Source organism: Plectrocnemia conspersa, unplaced genomic scaffold, assembly GCF_051122295.1.
Source record: "Plectrocnemia conspersa isolate PC_06_02 unplaced genomic scaffold, ASM5112229v1 ptg000012l, whole genome shotgun sequence".
NCBI lineage: Eukaryota > Metazoa > Arthropoda > Insecta > Trichoptera > Polycentropodidae > Plectrocnemia > Plectrocnemia conspersa.
In genome coordinates, this window is record NW_028277176.1 from 11,931,039 (window position 1) to 11,948,475 (window position 17,437).

The window sequence follows — 17,437 nt, forward strand, 5'->3', positions numbered from 1 at the left end:
GGTCTTTCGAGTATTAGTCATCGACTAATACCACTGGTTTATCGTCCTGGTTTCGCGTTTAAAAAGATATTTTAAAGAAATTTCTTAAGGACAATATAGTTCCTTTGTCGCAATAATGTGTTTCATGTGGTTTTTTGTTTGACCTCTAGACCATATTTTTTTATTAGAAACACACAAAACTGCGCAGGACAAAATAGCTCAGACAAAACAGCGCCGGCAAAACAGCACAACACATATGTTACATATAAACATTTTTTTGATTTCTTGTTTATATTTTTTAATATATGAGTTACGCTGTTTTGTCGACATTATTTTGTCCTGCGCCATTTTGACAAACTAAAAATCAAAGATTTTGAAACATTTTATTCCAAAAAAAGACAATACTAGTTCATATGTAATTTCATCTTCAATACATGTACACTGTTTTCCTATTTCTATCAAGAAAATTGTAGTTGATTCTAAAAATAATGCTGAATCGTTATTTAATATGTTATGTCTAATGATAGGTAAGTGCATTTGAACAATCAGACATAACGATATTTTTATGAAGGGAAACATGACATATCCTTAATATTTTTTTAATAAAAAATATAGAAAAATTCATATTTTACCTGATTCCTTCACAGATTCATGAACATAACAACGTTTTGGCAATAGGCAAGAATGTGTTAAACCACATAAACGATTTAACACACATTTTGATAGAGCTCGTAAAACTTAGTGAATAAAACCTACTACATATCTATCCAAAAGGTCAGTTTAGCCAGCCTAATTTTGACTTGGGTATACATAAAACTATAAATATTTTTTTTTGTGATTAGAAACCTCGACTTAAGAAAATCGGTTGTGATAATAGCTATGTCTATAAATTTTAATTTATGAAAAATTATAATAAAATAATATTAAAACAATTTTTTTTGTGTTATTTTTAAATAATAATAATTGCTATAACCAATTATATTTTTGTTCTTTATCTATATTTTTTATGCTCGTAATTCGTATGTGTTATAAATATAAATGTTCATGCACTAATTTTGCTACAAAAAGCAATGTCAAAAATTTAGTAAATCCAGTACAGCTTGAATATGTGGAATCGAGTAGTTCTTTAAATTTTTTGCAGATGTCATTGCACTTCTGGTTCTGTAGAAAGTTTACATATTTAGACGCCAGTTCTCATTGCTCTTGACTCATACTAATGGTGATATTGTAAGCAAGAGATGTGCACATATAAGAGTGAGTTAAAAACTTAAGCAAAAATAATCATAAAGAATGTCTATTTTTATAACTTTTTTAAATTGGTCTTGATTCAAAGATAAATTAAAAAAAAAACTATAAACATATCTGGCACAAAATATATAGTTATGAGTTTAGAATGTATTGTTTTAAAATGTAACGCTATTAAAAAAAATAGAGATCTGCCGATCAGAGATTGTAACTTAATTTTAGATATTTTACACATACATATGTAACATATATAACTCATTCTTATAAAAAAAGTTCTGCATCAAGTCAATAAATGAAAATTTACTTTTTTAATTAAAAAAATTAAAAAAAAAAAAAAAAAAAATTTGGTTGTGATATTACTTTTTTTCTAAATATAAATTAGTGAATAATTATTTTTTTAGAAAATAAAAAATGGTGTTTGAATATTTAAAACATGACTACTAAAGAAACTATCTAAGGAGAAAGACATATAATATTTGTTAACGTTGTATAATTTGTAATAATCTGAAAAATTAAAAACATATTAATTTTGAAAACAATATTGAAAGATTATAATATGGTTGAATGAGGGTTGATATTGGTAGAGATAAGGAAAATGTTTGCATAGATACTAACTCTACTTTCGAATGAAGCCCTTTGGCTTTACACAATGTTACTAAAAGTGTTACCGAATATATTTTCAACACAACCGTAAGCCTAAATTATAGTTTTAAAACCCACTCACGTGATTTAGAATGTCTAACCATCTTGACGCAGCATCCGTGACACTTCATCAAAGGCGGCTGATCCCTAGGTAGAGCTGTGTAGTTGAATGGATCTTTACAACGAAGATCTGTCCAACTGTCACATTCGTAGCAATAGATGGAGCGAGCTGATGTGTTAAATAATTACATACACATATACTTTCGATAATAACAAATAACTATATAAATATTGAAATAACTACGAAAAATGAAAATATGATGAAAAAAGTGCTCAAGTCAAATTACTCACTCTGACATTCCGATCTAGCAAGTGGGACTGTGGTTAATGCCAGAAGTACTGAAAAGTGTTAGACAAACTGTTAGTAAACACTGATTATTCAATAAACAAAAACAAACAATATCAATAACATCGCCTTAATAATATTGTTAATCGTTATTTTAACTGAGTGGTTAACTTTTTAACTCTCAACACTGACCCCCTTTTGAGCAAGGTACTGACCCAGCACCATCCGTGAAGATCCATGTATAAATCAAAACTAAAATAATAAATCATTCGTTACATAATATTATAATGACGGCCTCGAACTCAATTGTGTGTTCTTTAGAGAAGTTGGAAAAGTGCAGAAAGAAAATCGCATTATTAGCGATTTATTGTAAAAAATATATAACATGATTAAAAATAAACAGTAATATTTTTTGATTATGTATATAAAATCAAAGTCAAAGACAAAATATAATGAAGAGATTCTGAGCGATTCAGTTTCCGGCCGAACAAATTCGCTATAGTTCACATACTCCTTATGAGACTAACCACGTATGAATACAATATAAAACACCTCTATCTATTTATAAATTTTAAACAGACGTACGAACAGTGAGAATATTCTATTACATCTGGAAGTATTGGAATTCTCTGTAAAATATATCAGTCAAATAAGCACGAAGCAGTGCTAAATGAGCTTTCCGAGAATTTCGAGATAAAATCTGGGGTTTGACAAGGAGATGCATTGTCCACCATAACATTAAATTTGCTACTAGAAGCGATAACCGGCAAGCTTATTTTCAATGGTTGTGTATAGATTAATATACAAACAAAATGAATGCGTTTTCAAATGATAGTCATCTCAAGCCGCTCTTAATAACAAAGAATGATAAATCACGATGCAAATCTCAGTAAAAAGTGACAGAATTCGGCTTAAAAGTTAATGAAGCAAAAATTAAATATTTTTTCATTTTTGTAGAACTGTCTACATTCGTTATAAGATCAGATCGAGCTGTATGTTTTTCTATATGCGTTTTTTTCTATACGAGTATACAATTTCGATATCGTTGCTAAATTTTGAGGTAGGCTTAGTGTTTTAAGTTATAGATTTCCGACATTCCTCATTGAGCCAATCTGGCCTTTTCCCTGGAGTGGTATTACCAATCGTTATTTTTTTGCAGCTTCTTTGATCGCGTCTCGACGAAGTATCTATTTTTGATTCACGGCGGATTACTCTACTATTGAGTTCATGTAAAAGCTTTGACGTATTTTTAATTACTTATATTTTTTATTAATTTGATTAAAAACATATCAGTTGTTAAAATAGTACATCATCTCAAAGTTTTGAAAGCTTGTTAAAACTTAATTTATTCAGAATAGCTTTTTTATGTAAATATTATTAATAAATACAACAAAAAAAACACATAGCTAATATAATCCGTAAAAATATCTACAACTAGCTACATAGGTATGCATAGAAAAGTTGCTAGCTTTTCAGACTCATATGCTGTGCATATGTTCTGTGTGCTTTTGTTGTATTATAATATACTATTTCATATAAAGTAGCCGGTTTTTACCCAGTCAGAAACGGATTTTATTTTATTTCTTAATTGCAGTCATGTTTTATTTAATTTTTTAGAGTTAAACTGAAACACAAAACTGCGCAGGCCACGAGAAATATCAATTTGGGATTTGGCGAGAGTATTGTTAGTCAGAGAACTGTAAGTCATTGGTTTGAGAAATATCTTACTGACGATAATAACTTTCAAAATAAGCCCAGTAAAAGACCTCCATTTTTATTGATGAAAAATATTTAAAAGCTTTGTTAAAGCTAATACAAATGCATAATTCAAGACATGGGTACCGCAGGAACAGACCAAAAGGTAAAAACGGCAATTTTTCAAAGTATGTTCTTCATTATTTTTTTAGAAACTATAACAAAAACCACTCATTTTTAAAAAATAATATAAACGCAAAAATAGTATACTCACTAAAATTAATTTGGAATACAATTACATTCAGAAATTGAGTTTTATTTTATTTCGTTTCCGACTTAGCACACACGAGAGTTCATCCGCACTTGCACTAAGCAGAGCTACACGGAGTATCGACTGAGGCCCAAAACACAGAGGAAGCAGCATATTTTGCAACAAATTTGGTTGCTACTCACTTCTCGCTTATAATGATTTAAAAAAATTATATGAACAAGATTTTCAGCATAAAATGATTTCAATTTTTCACATTTTTATCGGTTGTTGATACGTACAGTCACTAACTTTGAACCACTTCTGGCTTTCTTAGAAACCTTAGTACTATTCATAAACCCTATGTTTGAACATAGTAACGTTCAAAAATAAATAAATCGCCATTAATACTTGGCTTTCAAACAAAAATTATGCGTGAAATATGACTGACAATTATTGACATGCGCATCACTGCCAGTAGTACGAAGGTGAGAATAAAATATGAGCTCAACAATTTTTTTAACATCATTAAATATAACGTAAAAAACAGTTGTCAACCTTAAAATAAATTAAATTATAAATGGAACTAACTATAGTAGCTAAATCTATTCATTAAAATAAAAAAACAACAATCATATAATTAACATTCTTATATGCTGGTGGTTAAATTGTATTAAACAAATAGGAACACGGGTTCAATAATTCACGTAAATTGATTGATAATCAATCACCCGATAATTTTCACGTTTTCACGCACGAAACATAAAGTTTCATGCGAACCCATTTAAAACTGGACGAAATTTATACACGATAATTTTAAGCTGTTAAACTTAAATAACACATACACAGTTTAAATAAATTATATGCATTACGGTGTGACTAATAAATAATTACTATCGAATGAGACTAGTTCACGCAATGTTAAACCATTAAATTTTAATGAAATATAAAATAGAAATTAACTCTTATTGTGTAAGGTAACAATATTATATTTGTATGCTTAATATAAATATAATATTGTAAGGACAGATAATATATACATAATACATACAGAAAAGCGTTCCATTTCAGTAATGGCTACCGACGAATAGTTATTTTAGTAAAGTGGCGATTCCACTTGAGTTAAAAATACAAAAAATCTAATATAAAAAATAAATACCAAACACACGAAACTCGCACGATATTACAAACGAACATAAAAACGTTCTACTTTTTTATACACAAAACGCGACACGTAGGTTAGGTAATTGCGCGGAATCGCATTTGTCTTTTTAACTGACAAATTTAACCGTTGTTATCATATTTGTTATCGACGAACGGCAAAATATTTTTATGGACATTCTACTGTTTGTTTATCTTGCACTTGTTTTTTCTCTTATATTTAATGCAAAGTAAGTAATATTTGTGACCTTTAGAATTAAACACTTACTTTTAAGTAAAATGATAAAAACGTTGTTCATTATTTAGGGGTCATCAAATATGTATATATTTTATAGATATGACGTTATATGTGTTAAATTGATTCAAGTAATATTTTAAAATGATTTTTTTATTTTAGATAAGACATTTGATGTTTATTTAAATATATAACTATTTTATACAGATATAATTTATTTATACAATGCATAAAATTTTATTAATTATTTTTCTGATAACTATAATATATAAATGAATTAAAAAATAATATCACAAGTTTCTGGTTTATTACCTTAATCAGTTAATTTAATACTTGGTATTAAAACTTAACATATTTATAGAATAAACTTATGTTTCAAAAAATATTTAATTGAAGCAATTATGAATTTTTTATTGATTTATTTTTAGTGCTACTTTTTATTTTAATGTATTTTTTATAAATGTAGTGAAAATAAATAAAATAAAATAATAATAAATACATAGATAAATTGGTATCTATCATAAAAATCACAAAAAAATATATATATATAATATTTATCTAAGGACCACCAGCAATCGTTGCGATAAAATTTGTCGTAAAATATTTTTTTGGACTTTATAGAAACGTAAAACAAGCATTAACAATTTCTCTATACAAAAAAATCGTGAATAAATCCGAGGGTCAGTACTCAAATATATCCGATAATAAAACAACTCCGGATTACACAATCCATGCTAAATTTTACTGATAACCTTTAATATAAGACAACAACAAATATTCTGTTTCCGCCCTGAATCTTTAAGATTGGTCAAATTTAGATGATTTATTTTAAATAAATAACTAAGCTATGATTTTTCTATATTACAGTTCATTAAGATCTGACAAATAAATTACTCAAATAAAGCTTCAGTGATTGAAGAATCTCAATTTAATATTTAACATTAGATTGCTTGCTGTTAACTCTTCGTAGTTGTAAGGTCAGTTAAAATCACACTCGTGTCGCAGTTTAAATGCATCTCATCAAAGCATATGCACTGTTTACATTCTTCATATCTGTCATACTGAATGACAAAATTTATAATATACCCATGCGTGTTTATTGCTAAGCACGAATAGTGCGACATGTTCAATTATTCATAGAATAAAACGTCCATGGCATATATGCACAATCTTTTTTTAAGGTCCAGTAACTTAAATCACGCGATTTGAACAATTTTAATCATTCGTGCTATGCTAACTGGGGTAATTATGTTTGGTAGCGCGGCACGTACTCGAACGGTTAACTTTAACCGGGCTTTGAACGGTTAACTTTAGCTACTTGAGGGGAAAAGGAGTCTTTTCCGAAATGGCTTCCGATGAATCGAAAACCCGCGGGAGATGGCCTTATATCCTCGTCTATACACATATCGATCTCTCGGCTAGAGATAAAATAGAACGGCGATGCTTAACATAGATTTTTAAAAGCGAAAGTCGAACGGTTTTAAACTCGCCGGTTTACGAGTTCCGGAAAAAGCTTCGGCGAAAAGCTCTTAAGAGTTAATGATGCTGAGAGTAATTTGTCACTTTTTAGTACTGAGGTCAAAGTTTGAGGATTTTTAAGGGGCATTAGATGTTTTTGTGTGTTAATTATTAATTTTGTTCAATAATTAATAATAATAATATATTAAATTATAATTATTTTTGCGATACTTTATCACAAGTTTTAGCATCATCAAGCAAACATAATCTAAATGCGCTTTTATGTGTTTTTTTATGTAACAGCTCACATATTGACGAGGGTGACTTAAATAATCGGATTAAAAACTACCAACGAGAAATCGAAAATGCTTTACTTCCGAATTTATAAATAAACTTGTAAATAATTGTGGATGGATCAGAAAATTATAAAAATTTCAGTGACAAAATAAGATCTTCAAAATATTGTTAGTGTCCGTGGAACGACGCGGACGAAAACCGTGTTGTTGGTACATTAAAACCTACAGATGGTTGTGATAATACTTATAAATAATTATATCGAGATTTTTTTGTGGATTAGTGTGATTATATTACATCTTCATGAATCAGGAAATAATGAAGCTTTCAGTGACAATATGTACTAATGTCAAGTTAAATTATGACTAAAACGGATGAACAGCTAGACTGTGATTTAGGATTGCCTCCGTTGCGTTCGGGAGCCAAAGATGATTCGTCATATCATTGATGGTTTAAAAATACTCTGCGAAACCGTCAAAAGTTTTTTCCATCGCAATGCATCACTTTCAGTATTTTTATAATCGACTCAATATTTTATCACGTATTTCACGAGGGTATGTACCTCACAACTTATATCACTAAAATCATCAACAGCTATTTTAGCAGCATTATCTCATATTATGAAGAAAGTTTTCGAATTTATTATTTAATTCAACAATATCTGCCTAATAAGTTCTACGATAGTTTTTTTTTAACACTACAATAACAATCGATTTTCCACAAATATTTAAAACAAAAAATAATAAAACTTTTTATAATTTTTAAAACATTTTTTTTATTGCATCTTCAATTGTTTGCGCGTTTTTGTCCTGCTCACTTTTGTCGGGTCGTTGTTTGCTACCGGCGAATATCACTAACAGGACGTGAGATTTTTTTCTTGTATGACAAAATCTCACATTTGTTGTTAATAGCACTTTGCCCGATTTCTTCCTATTGACTATCGACTATCCGTAAACATCATTTATAAATATTTAGCTTATGTCTAAACCGAATTGAATATTCAAAACTAAAATGCCTGAATCCGAAACTGATTGATCAGACAGTCTAACTGATAATAACATACGTGTAAAAATAATTTTAATAATTTACAAGTAATTCAAAAATACAATAAAAAAACACATTAGTATTAATTAATTGCAAAAATTGGTAACTATGACAAAATCACTCTAAATTTCAAGTATAAACATAAAATGCCTAAGCACATACTGCTTTGATGGCAAATTTGTAGCCACGACTTCAATAGCCCCAGATCGCAAGTGTTATTTTTAATTATATATCTTATTTTTTATTTATTTTTTTCTCTTATTGTATAAAGGTTTTAGTATTTTTTCCTTAAATTTTATTTATTGAATATTGCATATTTTTGCCTCTATTTTTTATTTGAACTATTGTAATTTCGGCTGCCTGTAAACATGATAATGGCTAAAAGCCAGAAACATGTAATTTATAATTTATAACTTGTAGAACACTAAATTATTTTTAAAATAAGCATTTTAAAAACAATCAGACAGTCTACATATATCTTAGACTTTATTGGTACTATTTTTAACGGCTGCCTGTGCCGATTACAATGGTTTCATTATCTTAAAAAAGTAGTTAAATCACTAATATAAATTCGTTTTCATTTAGATTTGTAATTTACAAATAGCATTAACAGTTATTAAGCTTTTTAACTACATGGTATATGTTTATTTAGTTATGAGATTTTTAGATTTGAGAAGAAACATATCAGTTGCTTTTAATCTGTTCTTTAGTTTTATTATAGGGACACTTTTGGCACAATGACAATATGCGCGAATCAATAACTTAATCTAAATTCAATCTATCTGCAGATGCAGGAGCAGAAAAACCTGATATTGTACTCAAAGGGATAGAGGAAATGAATGCAGTTCTTTTGGTCGCTTATTCCATGTAGACACAAAGCGATTTATTGTTATATAAACTTTGTTATTAAAAATAGTGATCCAGAAACCAAAACTCAATATATATTTAAGAGATATTGTATTATATATTGATCTTCATATCATTCCTAGCCATCAAAGAATGATTGGAAAACTTTATAAGGATATTGTTCTTTAGAAAATTAGTCAGATTATCACAAAACAAAGAAAGGAGAGCTTTCGTCGTTATGCTAAGCGACAGGCACTGTGAAATTCTAATTGAAATTTTAATCGTAACAGTCTTATTTAATAGTATGATTAGTGTATTAAAATATATTTTAATTGGCATTTATCACATTCTATTAGTATTTTTGTTAGATTATCTCAAAGTACATTTAAACTTGTTTATGCATCAAATAAAAATTATGCTCGTAGATTAAATGATCAATAAATTTAACGATTATTATTCTTCATATATAATTTTAATATTCTCTAATAAAAAAAACATAACTCTTTTATTATCTGTCCGGAAATAGTATATTGTTAAGGTTTTGCGCGATTGGTCTTATTTTTTTATGTTCTTTGTGTGGTGTTTTGTTATGAAATCGATCGATTGCTGATAAAATTGTTTGATGTGCTGCAATAAAAAAATCGTAAAGCTGCACAATTCAGGAAGTTTTTCACAATTGAAACAATGAGGACTATTAAAGCAGTGTTCTTAAATGAAGGTCACATTTGAGTCATGATGAATAAATTAATACACTTGAGTCATGATGAATAAATTGGCTGCATTGACACACATAGCACATATATAGTTACATTATAGCAATAATTAAATGCTGTATTTTATGACAGTTGGTAAATTAATTAAGTGGAAAATGTGCAAAATTAATCCACTGTGGGATCAGAGGTTTAACATTGACCGTGATGGACTGTGTGAATTATTTCTAAGGTTAATTGTTTCACAGGATTGTTTTAATTTTAACAATCAAATATGATTTAATTTTATTATGTTAAGCTAAACAATGTAATAGTTTCATCTTAATTATAGAATGAACAAACGCGTAGTTATCCTTTAACAGTTTCATTACAGACTCTTTTTGATGACATAATATTACAATATTCCTTACAAGCAAGCATTTTTGCAATACTAATCGCTTGAATTTATTCTCTCTTATTAATTATATTACACTACTTTAATACTCAAATATATACGTATATATTAAAATAAAAATTAATTAAATTAAAAATCGTATGTGCAATAAAATATGTATTTTAATATTTATTTTTTTATGATATGAGACAACAAATACAATTGTTAGTTCATTAGGAATAATCATTAATCTTTACATATGTGCAATGGTCAGTAATTTTATTATTCAGTTAATTATAAATAGTGAGTAGTTTATTCATGAACGGTCTTTAACATTGATCTATACGTTCCGTATTTTATTGATAAATGATCAGTAAACTTCCGATTTCCGTTAATAATTGGTCATACCGGCGATTATACCACAACAATTTTTTTTATTGAATATTACATTTACATTTAAATTCATATTATTATTTAAGGTCTTAAATGTGATTAGTATATACATATTTATGAGTTTAGTTTTTTTCATATTGCATAATAATAATATATATTAAAATATTAACATTAAGTCAAAATATAATCACCACTTATTTAAAAACAAACAATTTATTATAAAAGCTGACTGTTACATCTAACCTTTTATTGAAACTACTGACTGTTTACTTAACTAACTGACTAGGAGCAAACAAAATAACTGACCCAATTAATACAGGCTTTTTGTGATTGTAGTTATGTATTAGGTAGATTTTAATAATTATTTTTTATTAGCATTTACAGTTTTTTTTATTATTTTTTATACCATAAAGATGCGTTTATTACAAAACTTTCATTATTATAAGTAGTAAACACTATAATTACATTGATATTTATAATAATAATAAAAAATATTTTACTATCTGTTTTAATATATAACAAAATATAAGTAAAAAAATATAGTTTTGAACTAAAAACGGATATCTAGTTTTAAATAATTACAATATAAATATTAGGAATCGTCGTCTTCATATTTTTAATATTTTTCAAGATCAAAAGTTTCAAAGATTAAATCAAGAGTATCTAAAACAACAAGATCTTCTAGAGAAAACTTATGACACATTAGAATACACAAATCAAGCTGTCTTATCTTTATGGCAAAAATATTGTCGTAGTTAGCAACACTGCAGTTATATTTAAGTGAATTTGATCAATTATAATCGTATATATGTATGTATCTATATACATTTTATACATATGTAACTATTTTTTAAGGTTCACGAGTATATATACATATGTATGTACATATTATATATTATTTTTAAGCCGGGCTTCATCGTGATTAGATAGTACTGTTGATATTTAAGCAGTGATGCACCTGCCATAATCAATTTCTTTCGAATTCATGATCATGGCAGATGTATCACTGCCGAAATATCGAAAAAACTGAAAAAATTGTAGATAGAATATCTTTATAATTAGAAAGTCAAAAATTATTTAAACAAAATTTGTAAAATAATTTCATACTATTTTTTAACCATAAATATTATTTTTAAGATATAGTGAAAAAATAATTTAACACACTTATTAGTTTATAAAAAACATTTTGACTTGTATATTCTTTCTAATGTTGAAAACCGCTGGAAAAGTTGGCGACTTAAAAAAGAGTCACAAGCGTTAACCCTCGTTCTACATTCACTATATATTTATTCACTTAAATTACTGTAGTTACGGCGATTTTATCAATATTTACGTAGTGTGTATTGATTTTGTTTATTGTTGTGATTCTGAGGGGATTCCACTCACCTGGCACAGGTATGATCCAGTTCATCTTGAAACGAGTTTGAAGTCTCTCGATCCGTCTCAGCGGCAGAACCATCAGTCAACGCATCTCAGACGCCATTTAATTAATTAATTATTTTAAAAATAAATACGTATAAATTTCACAGTTTAGTTTGGTTTAACTAATATCACGTAACACTCGAGCACGATCGCATTTATGGTTTTGATTTTTTAACAATCATGACTTGGATCAATTATTTTTAAGTCTTTTTTTTCAAGTGGCGCACTATCAGAGCATCTCAAACGTTCGCTGCTGTATCGCTTCTGACTTTGTGAAAATTTGCTATAATTTTTCACGCGATGTCATGATCATATCTACCGTTTTTGATGCACCGCGGTTACGTAACAGCTCCGTCGTTGAAAAGGGGGGGGAACGCTCGAGTCACTCCTGCGGTTTTTCAAAATAAAAATATTGTTATGGCAACACCGGACAATGCGGCGGCGCCGGCCGACGCTTGTCAAGTGGCTACAGCCCACGAGGGAAAGCGTACAATGCGGAGACGCGCGCGCGTATATTTTATTTTATGTGCACGCTCGTAAAGCGCGAGCTTTGGGCCAAGGGCGGAGATCGAATGTAACGTGTGAACATTTGACGTTTGACACCGGAAGCGCGCGAATTATGAATCGAGTGTAACTGAGATGTATCATGTGCATCAAATAAATCTCAAACAACTTTATACTTTCGAATTAAATGCGATTGTAGATTCGAATAAAAATCACTTTAGATTATCATTTTTATACAGTTTACGATTTGTATAATATATGGAAATTAACAATTTGAATGGAATTGAGTCAAGATGTTATGCAATCAAAAATAAGTTGTAATGTTTCTGGTTATATTCTACGTGAATAGTGATTTTTTTAGATTTTAAACTAGAATGTAATAAAAAATAAGTAATTTTGACTTTTCAGATTATTTTGGGCCACAAGACGCGAACAAATTTATAAAAAATACAATGTTGAAAAATTATTTATAAGATATTGCCAGATATACAATTGTAATTTTAAAATATGTATTATTTATGCTCAAAAAAAGTAAGCTTTAGTCCAAGTTAGATTATGAAAGGTGAGAGAATTTGACATTTGACCCAGGAAGTAATAAAAATGAACGATTTGAGTATAAACATGCATATTTGCATGCACAGAAAATGCTGTCTTAAGACCAAGTATCGCGATGTAAAACGAGAGGTGTGAAAATATGACGCGTGACACCGGAAGCGCGCGAATTAAGAATTCCGATTGATGTACATCGTACGAAAATGTACATTTCAAACGTCAATTCAAGATGTTATGTGTGTGTATATATGTGTGTGTGTATATGTGTGGATAGAGAATGCTATGCGCATGAAAAGCCGCGTTGCGTATAAAATTTCCTGATTAACGAGGATGACCCATATAACCCTTGAATAAAAAATCTGTTTCTTCCGCGTAACTAGTATAATAACTTGAAAGGCTCCCATAAATTTACATTAATATTTAATATTTAGTACAAGTTTGTAATCAGGAAGTGTTTCGCTGTATATATTATTTATTTATGTAATTGCTACAAAACTACTCTAATAACGCTTAATGCATAAATTGATTTATGGAGTCGCTTAGTTGAAAAGCTTCAATTGATTTATTGGTAAAGTTGATTACTTTTAATTACGTTTGAGAATAAAAGTAATATTGGCTTAATATAAAATGATGCTAATAAAAATATGACATTCCATATTTATAATTATTAATATATTTAAAAAGTATTATTTAATGTATTGTGTATGTGGGGTTTTGTTCGAATAAACACCATATAATTAATTAAATAAATTATTTCAGAATATTTTATCAAAATTTAAGTTAGGTATTTTGATTTATATTTATTGATAATTTATTTTAAAATTAAAATTTAGTTTAAAATTAAAATTTTATTTTTGATCACATTTTAAACTATGTTTCTTTCACTATTATTTTATTTTATTTTTATTTCAGTTTAGTTAGGTTAGCTATTTATTTATGATCTTTTGACAGTTAGGTTTACTGTCTCGTAATATCGGTTTAATTATTTAATATATAATATATTGATATAAAACGTCACAGGAGCCTTTCGCGCGTTCAACCCAATGCGGCACAAAAAAAACACCGATAAAGTAAAACACGAATCACTTTTAAATCACTAGTGCATCTATCGGAACGATGATTTTTTCGCGACGAGGTATCAGCGCGCGCGCTATATGTCGCACCGTGTGTGTCAGTGGGTTAGCGTCGGTCGGCGTCGGGGCGTGCGGAAGTGTGTCGCTCGGATTAGGCGCGTGCCGCGGTTCGAATCCCCTCTCGGCGCGAGGGGTGCGACATGGCGCGGGTGTCGGCCAGTGGTGGCCAGCGGCGGTGCGCGGGCACGCCCGGCCCGCTCGCCGCGCACATGGATATTGATCCCGCCGCCCCGCGCGCCACTGGCGCACCGCTGGCGCACCGGCACCGATCAGGCACCCCTGAAAGGGGGCTCGCAGGAACCCCTTTGCCGAAAATCTGCAATTCCTACCCTCCTCCTAAGACATCTCTCAAGAGCGGCGTCTGACGCAACACTCTCTCCCTAGCAGTCGATTAAGAATCTATTTCACTTCAGTAATGTAAGAGAGAGCTCAAAAAACTGAGTGCAATCCATGAAAATATGTGACCAAAAAACTAAAAAAAGTTAAACAATGACGCCTGACACGAAAATCGTCGATAACATGACTGCGATATTATTATTAAGCGGGTTATCGACAATATTTCAGCAAAAAACTAAAGAATTAAACTCTTATGCTTCTTCTACACTCTCTGGAAGTTACCGAACCAAAGGTCTACCGAATATGGTCGAGGTCGCCGAAACATTAGAGCGGGCAGACCCGAGCTCGACCGAAGTAGCCCCGAATTAACACATTATATTTTCCGTCCTTGCCCAACCATGGCCTACTTCCAGAGAGTGTGGAGGAAGCATTACATGTAAACTTGACGTGTTATTTTCGTAGTTTTGCGTCATGTAGTCAACAAGTTGTCTAATCTTGTTCTTACTAATGGTGTAGTATGGTGCAATATGCGAGATGCGACGTCTGTTTGAAATTTTTCTTCCACTTATTTTTCCCTTAGTATTTTGGATTTGCCCTAATAAAAATGCTAAAACTATAATTAGTGTTAAAACTTTCATTAGGTTCAGTTTAGGTTTAATTCCTGTAGGTTAGGTTTGGGTTTGAACAGCAAATTGCCGTTTCCATTTCATTCAGATTCATAGTATTTCATTAAATGCCATATATGTTTCTGGCCAGAATCAAATGCGGGGGGGGGGGGCTTCTCTTTCCTTCTCCAAATGCAGTCCCTGGATGCTAGAGTGAAATAATGTGTAAAAAAAGTGTTCTAAGCAATTGATAATATTTCTCTTAAAGTCCTAAAGTGCTACTGCGAAATTTTGGAATAGAAAGTATTTAAAATATATATTTATGGTAGCTAATGGAAGGAGTGTGTCTTTGATTTAAGCAGGGTTCTCAGTGGTTATATTTGACGTAGATCGATCTAAATTTGTGGGAATATATACTGCAAGGGCAGGCAAAAATGGTGCATTGCATGATTTAAAATGGTTCGTGCTACGGATACTGCCATATATTAATAAAAAATCTCTTTTGCCCTATTTTAACTCTCAAATTAATAATAAACTGTACCATTGCACAAGTAAAATAATAATACACACTCAATCTAATCCCTAATACGTTAATTATTTGTTATAAAACGGCACAATGCAAACTCACCTCAAACAGTAAAAATATAATTGGAATCTGCTTATCTAAATAAAAAGTAACATTATATGGAAATTTTTATTATTTCTAGTAAATAGATACATTTCAAGATTTTCATTTCAATAAAAATTTTAACCACATCACTGAATAGGAAATAGATATAAGCTGGCCAATTGCCAAATAATGCCTTGATGATGTAATTTCATCAAAAAAATCGTGATAACCACAGAGACAAAATCTATTTTGAGGAATGTCGTATTTTCTTACAGGCGGTGGTTCAAAACTAATGATAGCTCACATTAAAATTAACATCACTTATGTTTAATATAACAACCAGAGCGTTAGATGGTGAAAAGTCTACATTGACAAATACTTGAAAATATGATTTATTTAATATATGTATTCAAAGTAATTAGTTATGACGTTAAAACAACTAATATAACTAAAATTTGTGATGTCATTTTTAGAGGCATCAACATTTTTTAAACCTTGGCATGACTATTCATTCAGGAACGTCATTTCAGATTTTTTAAAAGAGCAGTCAGTGGTCGTTCTAGATTCATAGTATTTCATTAAGGACGAAATAACCCAGTCCGTAACGTCTTAGACTAGTAACACTGAGGTTGCAGGTTCGAGCCTCGGCAGCGGCACTAGAATTTATTTTAAATACAGTAAATTTAACTTATAAAAATTTAATACACTGGTCATCAAACGTCTATTATAAACTGTCAATGATTACAATTATATGTAATAATCTCAATATGCGCATGGAAGAAATTTAAATAACATATATCTGATTGTTGGCAATTACACGGTAGTTGTTTTCACTACTTTTTAAAATTTTATTTTACAAATTTTCTTAGTTTGTCATAAAACGTAGGCTAGGCATCTTTTTAAACGCTATTTCTACAATATTTCTTCAGTATTTGCTAAAACATTCATATTTCTATATACATATATTTCTAATTATTTCTCAATAATCTAATGCAGACATTTTTAGTAAAAGTAAGCATTTCTATATACATATATTTCTAATTATTTCTCAATAATCTAATGCAGACATTTTTAGTAAATGTTAGTTTCAAACAGTTTATATTGTTCTAAATTTCTTTTTTTTTCTTCAGTTTTAGAAATTTTGATTTAATTTTAGTGTATTAACTAAAACAATACAAAAACATTTTAGTCATTAAAATGACTGCAACAAAACAGTAATATTTCAAACATTTGATACCGCTTACACAAAAGCGTCTTCGTATCTGTGTAAATTAGCACATTGCTCATTCATTTAAGATGTGAAAAGATACAGGAATGTGAAGCATAGTTGCAGATATCATGTAAGTAAGTAAACTTTCCATCAAAACGTTTGTTATGTTTTAAATTTATATTGTACGTACATATATCAAATCATACTGTCGTTTATATTGGATGTTAACTACATTACATGATATTTGCAATCATGTCACGTTTCTTCATCTCTACAAGATCTTCAAATGGTAAAAACTCTTCGTGTCAATTTACACAAAGTGGATGCGCGAATAGATAACAAAACGTTTCTATGCCAACCAGTTGGGTAAATATAATTCTCTTTAGGTGCCTAAAAA

At 29.6% G+C, this 17,437-nt stretch overlaps 1 protein-coding gene across 7 annotated transcripts in view; it reads right to left on the reverse strand.

Annotated features, from left to right (window-relative positions):
* The window catches only part of qvr (glycosylphosphatidylinositol-anchored protein quiver), a 31,228-nt gene extending 16,722 nt beyond the window's left edge, over nt 1-14,506 (reverse strand). For 2 of the 7 annotated variants that reach the window (XM_088199821.1, XM_088199819.1), the window contains exon 1: nt 12,055-14,506. Coding sequence is in view for 5 of the 7 variants with exons in the window: in XM_088199823.1 (XP_088055949.1) it covers nt 1,949-2,095; nt 2,218-2,265; nt 2,405-2,464; nt 12,055-12,127 (328 nt within the window). In the remaining 2 variants the exon portion in view is untranslated. Of the gene's footprint in view, nt 1-1,948; nt 2,096-2,217; nt 2,266-2,404; nt 2,465-12,054 lie in introns of all 7 variants that reach the window. The other 5 variants (XM_088199823.1, XM_088199817.1, XM_088199818.1 and 2 more) reach the window with 5 other exon arrangements.
* Between the last annotated feature and the right edge of the window lie 2,931 nt (nt 14,507-17,437).